At 44.3% G+C, this 15,307-nt stretch overlaps 1 protein-coding gene across 1 annotated transcript in view; it reads right to left on the reverse strand.

The window, feature by feature from the left end:
- The window catches only part of LOC139061451 (SCO-spondin-like), a 195,330-nt gene that overhangs the window by 92,994 nt on the left and 87,029 nt on the right, over positions 1–15,307 (reverse strand). Inside the window, exons 38-42 of the mRNA XM_070541441.1 lie at positions 14,381–14,710; positions 9,974–10,142; positions 8,583–8,639; positions 6,466–6,585; positions 1,090–1,283 (exon numbers count right to left, since the gene is read on the reverse strand). Of these exons, the coding sequence (XP_070397542.1) occupies positions 1,090–1,283; positions 6,466–6,585; positions 8,583–8,639; positions 9,974–10,142; positions 14,381–14,710 (870 nt within the window). The remainder of the gene's footprint in view (positions 1–1,089; positions 1,284–6,465; positions 6,586–8,582; positions 8,640–9,973; positions 10,143–14,380; positions 14,711–15,307) is intronic.

The following is a 15,307-nucleotide window of genomic DNA, read 5'->3' on the forward strand; positions in this document are numbered from 1 at the left end:
GCGGCATGCAACGGAAGCTTAAGAATGACGCTAAAATTGACCCTCAGCAAAGAAGAGTTGGCAGAATGAGGTAGTAAACGTGTCGAAAGTGCTTAAAAACGTTACACGGTCACGCAAGAAGTTTTATTATACGCAAATACACCCATGCTCTCCGGCAGGTGCGAGTAGCCAGCGTCTCAGCGATCGGCGGCAGCTATCTTTTATTCCTTTCGGAACGGGTCAGCCTGCGGCTATTCCGAAAAAAATTCAGTTTTGTTCGGCATATTAATGCATCTTTATCGCGTACACGTCACTTTGACGCGGTGAGTTCATGCGGTTTTGTGACGTCGCGTGACAGGCAGGTGAAGTGGGTGCATCCCGAAAACTTTTTACCAATAGCCGAGGGCTAATGGCGAAAAGGGGTCGAATCAGAAATAACTGTTTTTCTTTTTTCTGCCAAATCATGCATAATCAGTGTGCATACATCATATCAGATGGGGAGGTATTGCGGTTTTTAACGTCGCGTGACAGACAGGTGAAATGGGGGGTGGTCGAAAAAAGTTTTTGACCAATCGCGGAGGGCTGATAGCAGAATTGGAATAGAAAAGTTTGGAATAGTTTTACGTTATAGCGCCCCTGGACTTGAAACACGCGCTTACTACTACTGAAGCAATTGCGACGTTCTTGAGGTTACACATGGCATGCTTCATCTAGTACCCATTAGTTAATAGACCCCTAGCTGATTCGCTAATACATAACTGTTTCGTTTAGAAATGGTCTGAATCATAGATAACGAGAACGTGCAAGAACGCACATACACGCGGGAATATCATGACCGTTTTGCATAGACGAGTTGCTGTTTCTGCACTGATCAGGAACTCAAGTCAACTAAGGAGCGCCGTCACAGCATCCTTCTCAAGTTTAACGTTTGCGTCCCAATATACGAGAATAGCTTCCCATACTCTGCATTTTTGCTACATTAATTTTTGCATTCTATTTTATACCGCACGTGCAGATGTGGTTCCAGAAAAACAACTGCAGACAGCAGGGCAAGTCATCGATATAGCTACCGACTTGTCCCTATACCTTTCAATGGCACCAAATGTGTACCTTGGGTGATCCGTCCGGATTGGATATTTGACTGTAGGCGATGGCATCCTGACTGTAGAGCACGCTGAACGATGTCACCCAAGCTCCAATCGCCGGATCTCCGGCTGTCTCGATTCCGTACACCTTCGTCACCTTTCCAATGTCCACTTCGATGAACTCTGTACCACTGCCAGGATTTGGCACCCATGATCCGACTGCAGGAGAACAGTGAGTCATTGTTCGGAGAATAAATTATCTGCGAGATGAGGTGCACGCAGACAGACTGAGGGACCACTTACCAAATTAGCCGCTCATGTACACTTGTGTCTTTGCTGAGCGAGCAGTTTCATATTAGTTTGTTATATGACAGTCATTGAAATGTGGAACAAGATTATGGAAGCACCTATATTTGTGCTGAGCTTCTCAGCTGTATTTCGGGTTTCAGTGAAACATGCTCACAGGGAACATAGTGATATCGCACTGACATAAGTTGACTATGTAGCAAAACATGTCCCTCTTCCACGTGTTTAACAGATAAGTGGATATGTTCCAACAACGGACATCACAGGGTGACAGGCACGAATACAATTCAGTAAATAAGGTGAGTCGGATTTCTATCAGCTCACAAGCGTCGAAAGCCAGCTACGCTAAGCTACCATCCACTATCCTCCCAGCTAATAGAAAGCGCATTTATTCCCTTCTTACCACACGTTTTTTCCTTGCTGTTTAGCGGAGACAACTAAACTGCCCTTTGCAACGTCGCTGTACTTTTTCTCGTGTACAAAATTATGCAGACTGCATACAAGTTTCGCGTTGAAAACTGCCAGATTTATTCGATATCCTACCGACGTAGAAGCACTTGCTCCACAAAACATCTCTCGTCGGCCTGCATTTCCCAGAATGACAGTGGTTTTCGGCGAAGACAATTTTTTTTGTTTTTCCGAGCACGAATATCAAAGATGCTTTAAATACCTCACTGAAGAAGAAAGCAGCGGTTTCATTTATACCGCAGTAAAATAACCGGCATTGCTAGGTTTATTCCCGGAATCAGTTAGCTCACAGATTAATGCGCAAATGCGCTGTGCCGCTCGTTTGCGCAAAGACTTTTATCACTAAAAGCTGCCTCAAATGTCTACAGACTGCATCGGGATATGTTATGGACTACTCCGATTTATTCCTTTATTTTATCCTGCATAGGCTACATGCATAGGTTACATTGGAAATATATAATTTATACTACAAATCGAGAAGCCCTAAGTGGGTCGTTTAGTGTCTCTGAATTTGCATCTTTACAACGACATGTGGTCTTTGCCTGCATAGAGTAGTATATAGACATCATAAATGAATACGCAGAGTTCCAATACAAGGCAAAAAAACGTTTTGTTTAGTGTCCCGGCTTATGCACGATTCTTCGCTAGTCACGGACTGCTTGTACCTGCAATTCGTTTTGTAGGTTACCTTCGTGATTTGAATGAGCGAGCGTGATTCTTGCCCTTGTATTTGCTAGGAAATATGCAATTACTACACTTCGGAATCCTAATTGCTCTGCTCTAACGAGCACTATTACTGGTGAAAGCTTAACCTACTTACACTGCATGATGCTCACCTATTTCAGGGCTAAAATTTCAACGAATATGACGTGCGCATCTCACGGAACTTATGCGACGCGCGAATGGCGCAGTAATGTCTGATCCAGGATTGAAAAAAATAAATTTAAATCATGCAGACGTCTGTGTAAACATATTTTTTTTCGACGCACTGAGAATTTGCTTTCGAGATATGAAACACTTTTCTATTGCTGCAAAGCGAAAAAGAAAAGGTAACCTTGAGGGATTTGACAAGACGTTTGAGTGCTAATGTTAACGCCGCAGTTTCAGCGTTCTTTTGCGCAACGTATATGAGGCACCGTGATTTCAAGGCACTTGGTGTCGAAATCAGAGCACTATCAATTTTGCAGTAACATTTGCTCCGGCATCGAAGAGCGTTTCGTTGTCTCCACTTTCTTCCTCCTTTATTTCTGAGCGGCTCTGTTAAGCATCAATATAGTTTAGGTATAAATATTAAACCAAGCCCTTCCGACCACGAAGACAGCGTTTCCATCGAAGCAAACTCTTCTCTGAAGTCTGAATGATCGTGTTGCCTAAGGCTTTCATACTTTTATTTCCGGCCATCAGTGGAGACAAGCACAAATGCGCATAGTGCTGGGTGCCGTTAGTGACAAGGTTAAAGGCATTTTTTAAATGTTTAGTTCAAGATGGACTCAAAAGGGAGGACATTGTTGAGAGTACAAAGCAGTCTTGGTGGTATTGCGCTAACTTGTGTATACACACACACACACACAAAAGAAAAGAGAGCAGCGGTGTTAACAGATCAAGAACAATGCTCCAGTCACAGTATCGGGACATGCACTTAGGTTTGCGATAATGAGTTTGATTGCATATTAAAGGCAACATATTTAAGACTTCACTATCGAACGGGTTGTTTGTTTGAGTCCTACACGCTAAGCGTTCTGTAGACTCAATCAGAGTAGTAAAACTAGGGAAATTATGAGCATTTATTTGGACCTTACCTACCTTATTTGCAAATAAACATCATCATCGCGTCATCGTGTACGCCACACTAGATCGCTCTTCATCTTTTTTTTTTCTGACTGAAGCCTCTACTCAACCGTTGCCTTACAAGTGGTGGAAGTACCCTGTGGTCTTTTTTTACTCTGCCTTTCCCCATTTCTCCCCTGTCTTGCAAATGCCGCTAACAAGTCAAATGCCGACCGATATTCCTCAAGACGAGCCGGCAGCAACAAAGTGCTAAATCAGGCCATCGAGTTTTCCCAATAGACCAATTCGTCTTTGCGTCTTTATTTATTGCTTTGTTTGGGAGCGCGTGTGCGTTTGTTTGTGTGTATGTTTCATTTTGAGTATCCAAACTTTCGAACGGATAATTGTAGTGGTGGCGGTGCTTGCAGTTGTCTCTTTCAAATGTTTCGAGATAATTTATTGCTAGAAAGTTAGCTAGAACTAGTAATTCCTGAACAGCATGGTATTTTAGCGCAAAAAACAAAACAAAACCGGAAAGCATGATCCTAAGTGACAGCCAGAAGATAAAGAAAGATGGCGCTACACTCCCAACCGTTTATTACGCCCAAAGCTTGCTGCACACATACCGCGCACACTCTCGACATCAGAGAGCAGCGGAGAGCAAGAGTCAGGTCATCTTGTTTATGTCAAACCTAACGATTTTATTTCTTCATCATATAACGAGACAGATGCTTAACTAACACACGCTTGACCACCGATAGGAATGTGCTATAGCAGTTCCTGCGCGGTTTTATCTCTACCCCTACCTAGGATTATCACCTCAGAAAAATTTGGCTTACAGCAGCACGATATGCAATGGGCAGAGAGATGGGCGCTCACATCATTTGTTAAATTGTTTGCGCGTTCCCTCATTTGGTCGTTCACACAATGGCCGGTTTGCCCGACATGGGTTTTTCCGCAACTTGGCGGTATCCAGCGGAATTTGTAGCTGAAGCGTTTTTGTATCTGATTTAGAACGCTGGGTAAATCGCTCCTGAAAAATAAAGGCATAGATCTCAAACGCTTATGCATTGAAGAGTGGGTTTTGCCTAGAATGGACACCGTTGGCGAAAGAAGCCGTGTCGAGATTTCCCGTTGCTGCAGGACTTCCTCTTTTATTCACGGGCGCGTCTTACATACGTATTGTTGGTTTTGCTCATAACTCTTCTGTACGTTTATTGATTTTACCATTGCCAGTTCTTCTATGATTTACCGTTTCTTTGTAGGCCTCTATCAACCCAATTTTCATTGCTTTTTCCTGTTACATTGGTGTCGTCCACCCCTGGCTCCTTTCTCGAAGCAGGCTTTAAATCTTGTGTGTGCGCGTGCCACGTCCTAAAAGGCTGGCGAGCACTCACTAGAATTCGTTTAGGCGAAATTCCTGATGACCATTAGCGAGCTCTTAAAAGATATTTGCAAAACAGGGTCGACGAAGACAGATAATGTAACAAGCATAATGACGCGCCAAATATTGGTCGACGTACAAGTGCGGATTGTGAAAGGCTTCAGTGAAATTGCAGACGATGCACCGAAGATTACTGCTGAATGTGAATGTTTTATTACTTTTCGCATCCGGTAAGCGAAAGACAGGTTGGATTGCATTCATAAAAGCTAAGTGATAATTATGACTAAATCACTGATTATTTATCACTTCTTACACACTTTATTTGTGAACTGCGTATGTGTCATATGAGGGAATAACTTGCGCGGTGCTTCTAAGCTCTAGCGAGAAAAACGATTATTTCTTCAAGGACTATGTCTGTAACTATGATCACACCAGGTGAGAACCTTGAAATAGCTCATTTCCTAACTCGTTTACCACAAGATAGCAAAAATGCAATAAATAGGAAGGTTGGCGTCCTCCTGAAATTCGCACGAAGCTATTATAGAAAACTGAGCTGTTTCTCCAAGCAAAGAGCTTCGCAGTTCAAGCAAAGCTTGTGCGCTACTAAATGACACCCGCCACGACGGACCTTTCTTGGACAGCCACTTCAGCAATTCAAGTAACCATCGCTAAAACACGTAATAAAGGGGAGTCCGGACCAGTAATTTGAAAGCGCAGAAAGCAATATATATGGTGACATACCTTGCAACATAAGCAGTAATCATACGTAGGCGGATACTAACCAATGCGGTGATTTGTTCGTTATTTCTTAATACTCGCATCAGATCAACGTTTGTTAAGCATGAAACGGATGGCTGGGAGTACAAACAAAAGATAGAAAAGGAAAGAAGGAAACGCAGGGAGGTTAACCAGACTGAGTCTAGTTTGCTAGGGGGGAGGGTAATTGGGAGTGAAAGAGAGTGAGAAAAAACGTGAGTCCATACTGCACTTCCGCATGCACTAAGTTAGGTGCAGGATGTCTATAGTCGGGCGCTCAAGTCTGTTGCCATCAGGTAGTGAAGAAGCGCTCGAACTGCTTTCTGGGCTAATGAACTGTAAGGAAAGGCTCCCAAGATCCTTGTTTCTGTAAATGGCCTGTCGTCCAGTCTATTCAAGGCACACTAGAGAGTCTGATGTTGGTTATCATAGCGAGAACAGTGGCACAGAAGATGACTGGTGGTGTTTTCACACTTGCACTTAGCGCACATTGGTGAGTCCGCCATTCCAATACGATAGCTGTACGAGTTAGTGAATGCTACTCTTAACCAGCCGACACAGCAGTGTTGCGTCACTGTATGCAAATGCTAGGGGTCTGCGCCTTCTACGAAATTTTATCTAAACAGAAAGGCGTTAGGCGCCCTGAGCGACATGTCATAATCAGCCTCGCGGCAAGGTTGTGCTGCCATTATTGACGGTCACGGAGTTGCTGGTACTTACGGCTGCGTAGGCGCGCGGCTTGTGGTCCGCTCCCTGGGTCCCGGCTGCTGCTGGCCTTCAGGTTCGAGTCGCTCAGTGGTTCGGGACCATCAATGACGCGAATGAATGAACTGCAGGAAGCTGCGAGACCACAACGGAAGCCTCAGGCCGTAACACAGCACCTTTTATTACTGCTTCTTTTGCATGTAAAAGCTGTCTCCCAACGATAAATCATGTATGATTTCTTGCAAATGTGGGTCACCACAGTGTTGTTTTTTCTGTCCTTGCCTGTTACACGGCAAAACCACTTTGACGGATTCGCTCATTCAACACCCCGATGAAAAGACAATAGGCACAACGAAAGAAGAAAACGCGAAGCTAGCAGACCTTTGAACTTTGTCAGTCGTAATTTAGTGTCTTTTTTTCTTCTTCTTTTCTGGGGGAGTGTTCCGACTGTTTCTTTCAAATCAGTTAGAAATTAGTACTTTGACTTCAATGTATATTTTTCTCTCTCCCAGAGAAACCAAATATACAGTATTAGCTGTACCACATGTTCATTGTCAACAGTCTTGGTGGACATAGACTAATCATGCTTGCATTGTACCATAAGGGACGGTCAAGCAACCTAGTTACCAATTACATAGTGGCAGTCAACGTAGCGTGATGCCACGTCGTTGACGTTGCTTCAAACAGCCAATCAGGCGTGAAGTTAAACTTGCCATTGGAATGGAGGCAAACATACTCTCTTTGAAGTTTTTTTATCATACATTTGGCACTCTTTTACAATAGGAATAAATTGTGACAGTAGGTTTCTGGGTTGATCGGCATCTCACTGCAGCATCGTCCTTCATGTTGCTAAAGAAATTACGCGTAGAATCTGAGGAGGCGTAACATATTGTTGCTGTATGCGTGTCTATGGGCAAATCAGTGCTCTAACAGACTCCTCCTTTTTCATACTTTGAAACGCCTGATATAAGGATGGCAAAAACATTTTAAACAAGTACCCGCCCGGTCCCATTTCAGGCCCGTGTTACAGAATACAATCGGAAGCTTGACTAATGATTGTTGCTCGGGTTGAAAAGCCCCACAAATGAATCATATTATCAAAAACTTCAAGAATGTTCTTTCACATAGCACGTTTACGGCCTTCCATTAATGCTAGCTGTAATGATGTTGAGATAACGAGCAGCTTTGTTTAGCTACTAATGCGCGCTGTATGATTCAAACTGATGATAAAGGGCACTTGTTGGCTGCTGTCTATATTTATTGCGCTAGAAAGAATAGATTGACAAAGAAGAAATGTTGAAACATTGCATGTTATATTTATTTATTTATTTATTTATTTATTTATTTATTTATTTATTTATTTGAATACTTTCAAGGCCCCAGCGGGACGTCACAGAAGGGAGTGGGAAAGAAAAGAGGTCCAGTCATAATACAGCAAAAAGAAAACATTATAAACAAACAGCAATAACAAGCACAAGTTTACGCGTAACGCAAGAACACAACAGGTAACCAGGCAGATTATTCAGATGCATAGTTTTGCGCGGTGGTTTTAAATGGTTTAAATCAAAAGTGCGAAAAATGCAGCGCACGAACAAGATAATGGAGCGCTTTTGTGGCGTTCCGTTATTGTCTGTGTACTTCAGTTTGTTCTCCTTCCACCATGATTAAGTTGCTCCAATTCACTCACTTTGCTACGCTGTTACACTTTACATCGTGCGCAAACTCATTATAGGCTTTATATGGCATGCGGACTTTTTCTTTTATTCTTTTGGTTGCTCTCATCGAGAAATTGCCGTGAACTGAGATTTTATTTTCTAGCACGTAACTTATGTGCTCACAGCAACGATTGAACTGCGAAGAGCAGAGTGCGGGGTTTTTGCGCAGTCAAGCGAAAAGTAAATGGTGCAAAGATGTACGACCAACTGTCATGTCCCGAGCGATGTCCGCGACACATGACAGCTGGCCATACATCATCGTGTTCTTGTGCGCTAAGCTGCACAAGAATCCCGCACTCAGCTGTTATCGCTTGCAATACATTTCAGCTACGTGTAGCAACTTCTGTCCTTGCTGTTTTAAAAGCAGCATCATTGCTGACGTAAGAAAACCGTCCGTGAAGGGGGAACTTTACTTACGGTGCGGTGTCGCTGGTTTTGTTGGAATGACGACGATCTCCGTGGTTACCGGGCCCTCTGAATAAATTGAAAAAAAAAATGAAATTATGGAGATTTAACACGCATGTTGGAATATATGAGAAGCGAAGGCTTCGTGCAGTAGTTAATAAAATGCTGCAATACTAAATGGAGTGCATACAATTCTCTTTACTTTATTCCGATGCAGCGCCTCATCTCATGCAGTCTCATGTCTATGCATCGCGTAAGCCACAACTTTGATCTCATGCATTGTTTATGGTTACGCGCTACACCGTTCACAAGGTGTGACAAAACAAGAACGCTAAATGAGCTGGATGCACAGTGCGAGACGGCGACGCAGCAATGTGGCGAGGACGACGGTGATGCTTCCCAAGGGAAACATTGTTGAGGAGGCAAATATATAGAGACCTAAAAGTTAGTTTTTAAATGAAGATTGCAAACTTGTATTTTGAAAAATGGTCTGGAACTGTCAGTTGTGCGAGTCATAATTTTCGCTTAATGAAGCAAAAATTTTGCATTTATTTTGCAAGCCGTATTAATGAAACCTTAAAGAGAAAAAAAAATAAGATGGAAGCTCAGCAAAAGATATATCTATCCTAACATTTCTTTATAAATATAACTTTATGATCGCACTAAACTCACTAAAGCAGCGTTCAACACGGACTTTACGTTAGTTTCCATAAATGGCGCGAGCCAGGGGGATATGTATTCACAAATATAGCGCTCTTCTGCATTACCTCACAATATGAAACAGAAATTGATGACATCAGGGATACTGGTTTTGATCCAGCGCTTCATCTCAACAACGAATAATTTTATTTCTTGAAAGATCATATATTGAAGCTTGAAAATAGGGTGACGAGCCAACAAGAAATGGCTGGAAAGTTTTGAGTGTGCTAGGTTTTACCATAGTATTGTGCAGGTAATAAAGAGAACACCCAAAGTAGTAAAAGTATATTTTGAATGGCCACCTGAATTATGCACGTCACAAATCTGTAACGACGTGGGACGTGGACACCAGGGATCGGTGATAATGACGGAATAAAACGAGAAGTTCTTGTTCGATAAGCCTGAACACTCTGACTAGAAAGTCTTGAATGTACAGAATAAAAGTTAATCCATGTCGTAGACGCAGGAAGCTTGAAAAGGAAACGCAAGGAGAAAGTATTCAGAACGAACAACACGTAAGATTGTACACATACAAGTGACAAATAGAACTGGAGATAATCCAGCGTTCTAGATGGTCTGTTTCTTATATTGGAAAAACGCCTAGTTCGTAAATCTACGTGGGCAAGAAAAGTGTGCAATTTCTCTTTCTTGGAAATCTACTTGGCGCACTAGCGTGAAATTGCCGCGCGAGAGTAAGAGCGCACCGCAGGAGCAGTAGAATCGAATCTTGTAGTTGTCGCATCTACGTCCGGCAGGCTGATCCGCGTCGCTGCAGGTGAAGCCATCCTCCGGGGTGCACGTCAGACCCAGCTGGCCCGTCTCGCTGAAGTCGGCGTCCTCGTCGTTGCGGCAGCTGGCCGCGCTCACGTAGCCCTGCGATTGGGATGTCAGCTTAATGCTTTTGGCTAAAGACAGCTGAATTGAACCAAATAAATGAAAATAGTACAAGAGTGAGAGAAAGCAAGGAGAAGTATGGAAGGGAGGTCAACCAGACGAGCGTCCGGTTTGCTACCCTACACTGGGGGAAGGGAAAGGTGACTAGAAAAAGGAAAGCAGGAGAGAGTAAACACTTTGTTTGCACGCAGCAAAGCGCTTTGAAATCAATCAAGTCCAAGCGCGTATCCTACCGGTATGTTGGGCTGCCGTCATTCAGCTACCTGAAGCTAATATTGGTGCTTCGTTGAAGTCACCTGGGAGAATCTAAAGGCCAGCACTCGTTAATAGTAGGTTCGAGTACGTGGCAGTATATTGTTGAAGTAAACCGCGGCTTTCTTGACTTCAGTGCGAATAGCCATGAGGCGGGCGAGCCACGATGCTTACTCAAGAATTGCAAGCACTGAATTGAGAGCATCCAGCAGTTGCACTATACTTTGCGTGGACGGAGTAGGCAGGTTATTCAAGAGCATTCAAAAAGTATTCATCAGAGACCATAGCATCATAACCATTTACCCTTCTTCGGACAATTTGACAGGAATCCGCGCTGTGTCACTTGATGTGGCTTCGGCTCTGGCTGTGGCATCGGCTGCGACTTCGGTTGTAACCTCTTTAGTAGTGCGAACCAACTTGCATTGTTCTCCGCCATGACCTTGTCAGATTTAGATTGGATTGCGCCAGGCCTAGGGGGTAGAGGAGGAAGTGTTGTCGGATGGGGCGTACCCTTCGCAGAATCATCGGCATTCTTTGAAGTCCCACGGCGTCGGGAGTGTCGCATTCTGACGGCCGCAACAGCTTCTCGAAGAGGCGAATGGTGTCTCACCATTTGCTTCAAGATCGCCTTTTCCTTCTTCATTTTGGGGCGGTCCTACGATGAAGCATTATGGGACCCAAGGCAATTGGTGCATTTGAGAACTGTGGCTGCACAGGGGTCTGCAGCGTGAGCAAAGTCTGGTCTTCTCGCATACGGCGCTCACGTGTCCCAGCCTCATACAATTGTGGCATTAGAGTGACCTTGAGATAAATGGTCGCACAATGCGTCTAAAGTGGTCGACCTTGGCGTGCATAGGGAGAGACTCGCCCTTGAAAGTTATTTTCCCAGAGCGGGATATGCCGAGGCGAGACACATGGACTATGGCGGCACAATCAACGTATGGCTTCACTATTATTGGCAAGTCAGCGCTTGAGATGGAGACGTCCACGTTGTAGATCACACCAGTAGTGGAACCGCTGTCCAGCGGGATATACGAGGGGACCTTCATGCCTCCAAGTTCTGTAAATTTACTCAAAGTGCTAAGCGCAGTTTCATGAGCGACGCAAATAGCCAACATATTTTTTCGTGCGTTGACTCTAAAGTTTGTGACTTGCTTGGGCGCCACCGCTTCAAATTACACCGAGACAGACTGTCTGTTGAGTCGCCTCAGGTTGTCGGTAGCGAGTTCTGGTACAAATAGAATCGTACTGTCTGCGGTATTCCGAATTGATCCTACCGTTGACGTGCTCGAGGAGATGGACTCCCTTGTGGTGTGCCTTCGTTTTGCCTTGCGGCTTCACATAAGCTCGAAGGCGTCATCGGAGAACTTTTTACCGTTGAGCGACTAGACACTGGTTTTGTCGCCGTCTGAATCGCTTTGGAGGCCGGTCCGTTTTACTTCGGCATCCATGTAGTGCGCTTTTGAAGCTTTTTATGTTTATGTCATACCACTTTGTTAGCTCCGTGATTGGGTTACATACTTCATTTTATGGAAAGGGCTCTCTTTAGCGCCATAAGTTCTTGTGCAGAATAATTCCGCGGAGTGAATATACTGTAGTTTGTGCCTTTCTGGACAGTTTCGCAGAAAAGACAGGAAATAGCCTGTAAAGCGTGCTTTTTTGCATAAAGGGTAGAGGTGTGGAGAAACATCTAAAATGAAGAGGGGGAGTGGAGGTGTTGTCGGCAGCCATTTCTGCGGGTTCGCTTAGACGGAGTATCTGACAGCGCTGCTTTTTTTTGAACTATCCATGTAGTACTTCAGTGAATGACAGAGGCGCAAACCATTAGATGTGCAAGGTAAATTTCCGACAGATTTTAGGCTACTCTGCGGCGGACAGACGTTTAGTAGCATTGAAACGTAAGTGCCTTGAGATAGTCTGAATTTAAAGAAAACTACACAGGTTTTAAGTATTATGGGAGTGGCAGAATGCTTCCACTATGTCCCTGTCGGCATTGTGATGGGTCGTCGGTGCAGTCGTAGAGATTATTGACGTGGAAAAGAGAATTCAATCACACGCACTTATCCACACACACAACCATGCATGCACGCACAGTCGCACAAACAAACAAACAAACAAACAAACAAACAAACAAACAGACAGACAGACAGACAGACAAACAAACAAACAAACAAACAAACAAACAAACAAACAAACAAACAAACAAACAAGTAAACAAACAAACAAACAAACAAATAAATAAGCACGCAGGCTTACACAAACCAAAGTATTTGTAGAACTCCGGTGATGTTTGTGTTCGCCAAGTTTGTCACTGATCAGTTTCTCAATTGCACATTTTCATTTCTGTAAAGCAGTTCATATTTTTTATTGCCATACGTCGCACCAATAACGTAGTGGTGTGGTGCCATATCGATAAACTTTGCCGACTGGTTCATTATGTAGTGAAACTGGGCACGTTTGGCTCTTAGAATTGAGTTTGACTCCTGAAGTTATGTCTTCGTTCGAGAGCGCCAGCCGGCGATCCACAGATGGAAAATAAGATTGTGTTTCTGATCATTAAAATACAGTAAATTTCGATTAAGTGATTTCAGGGAGATTTAGTTCTGAATTGTAACCTTGTGATGCCCAGTCTTTCTCAAATTTTATCGATCCAACAGGAAAACGGAAGCATAATGAAGTCGTGGCTGCGCCGCAACCCTTTTGTGGATCTCCTGGAGGTAGACAGCTTCGGAAATTGAAGAGCTCTTCATGATTCTCAATTTCCTTTGCAGAGATTTAACGAGATACGATATATATACGGGATTACGAGGTCTGAGGTTTGAAAGCCAGGATTCGGGTATGATAAGTGCCGTAGTGAAGGAGAGGGGAGGCCTAGGAATAATCATGATCACCACGGATTCAGCATGCACTGAAAGTTGAGCACGCGAGTAATTTTTATGGAGTTGGCTGATGCGGAAGGATAACGCTAGGTTAGTTGGATAGTCAGTCGTCTTGCACTGGACTTAGGCTGCGAGTGGTCGCGATGACAATAGCGAATAAAATCAAAATGACCTTTCTATTGTTTATTATGTGCAAGCAGTCAGGACATTTGACGGTTTTCACTATTGATAGCGACGTAAATCGCTAGGTGCGGAGGGGGAGCTGGCGCGGAGTCAAGAGCAGAGGAGGTGGGGTGCATGAGTGATGTTGGTAAGGAGGCGTAGGGCGGCGATAGAACCACTGGAGATGGTAGCGGAGTGGAGAGGGGGGTGTAGAACTAGAATCGTAGAATTGCGCAATACCTAAATTGGCTTGCGGAAGCTAATCACGTGAACACAGAGTGCGCCGGGCACTTTGAATCATACCCGCGGTGTTGCATCATCTGTCGCCAGACTGGCGACGCACCTGGCGGGCATGGGCGCTACTAACTAAGCTGCAACGCTGCGCCGGAGTGTCGTCAGTGACTAAAATTCCACGTCTCACGGAGTATCTGTAATGACACAGGCTTCGGCTGCGTTGAATGTAAAGCCTCAGTGTCAGGCGCAGTAGTCAAGAACGGGATGGGCGTCCCAAGCAGGAGAGCAAGAACAACCTAAAGGAGAAGCATGAAAACGGCATAATGCTTAGAGTGACAGGCAAAGTAGAATAGAACACACGTAGAGTGGCGTTTAGTCACGCCTCTTTTTAGTAATTAAATAGAAGACAGAATAAAAGAAGCCAAACAAGAAAGAAGAGAGATAGAAGAATATGGCAGAGGTGGACAAGAGGTCATAGGTAAGCAAGTATATAGGATTCAAAAAAGCCGTAAGCTCAACATTGACCACCGATGGCGAAGAAAGTTCTTGATGTCGGTGAAAAATCATTGCATTATAGTAGGGTAATATCGCATTACAAACCCTCAGGTGTTCTAAAGCATTTTTAACCGACATTTGAATCATCATCGCTGATAACATGAAGTTTGGCTTTAGGAAGGCAAACGGACTCACGTGCTCGCAGAATCCCTGCAACTGCGGGTGGCCGCGTACTCCCGGCTCCCGGTCACCATTGTTGCCTTCGACGCCGGGTCGGCTTGTGTCAAACCAGTCGGACCAGTAGGCGCAAGGAAGCTGTGTCGTGACGACAGCGACTGTGGTCGGGGCGAGCGTCGTGGTCGTGGTGACGCGCGGGGGTAGGGTTGTCGGCTCGCCGCAGTCGCAGTAGAACCGCACCTCGAAGTCTACGCAGCTCCTGCCTTTCGGCTGACTGCTGCTACGGCAGAGTAGTCCAGACGACAGGTCGCACCGCACGCCAATCATGCCTAGCTGGTTCCAGGGTACCTGCATTTTTGTTTTTGCCGCAACAGCAATGTTATCTGTGAGAGCCTAGCTGTGGCCTCTTGTAGAATATTGCAAATTTGGGCTTGTTGGTTTATGATTTTCTGGTTGTATAGCACAGAGTGAACGATCACAAAAAGAAGGACAAGACGTCACAGAAAGCGCAAAGAGGGCACACAAGCTTGTAGGAGCCATCTCGATACTGCACTCGCATCGATGCCTTCGATGAACTCAACTTATTTTCCTTCTACTAACTGGTCGAATTATAACAACAAAAACCTTACCAATATAGTACTTCTAAGTTTTCTACCAATGATACTAGCCCAACTGCTAATACTGCAACAACTGCTATTGGATGTAGTGGCGATGCTATTACATCTACTATATCCCGCTTCCGGCACTGTGATGTCCTCCAATTACAACAACTGATACAAGAACACCAAATCTGTCAGTTATGAATCCGGTCTTTTCTTGGCCACCAGAGATCAAGAAAATTGTTAAGCAGTACGAGTATTGCTCTCAGCTGCTGCTTGTTCAGTTTACATGATATATTTCAATTCAACCAATGTTACAGATTAAACTGAGGTAGGCAGGTACTAG

Source organism: Dermacentor albipictus, chromosome 6, assembly GCF_038994185.2.
Source record: "Dermacentor albipictus isolate Rhodes 1998 colony chromosome 6, USDA_Dalb.pri_finalv2, whole genome shotgun sequence".
Lineage (NCBI taxonomy): Eukaryota > Metazoa > Arthropoda > Arachnida > Ixodida > Ixodidae > Dermacentor > Dermacentor albipictus.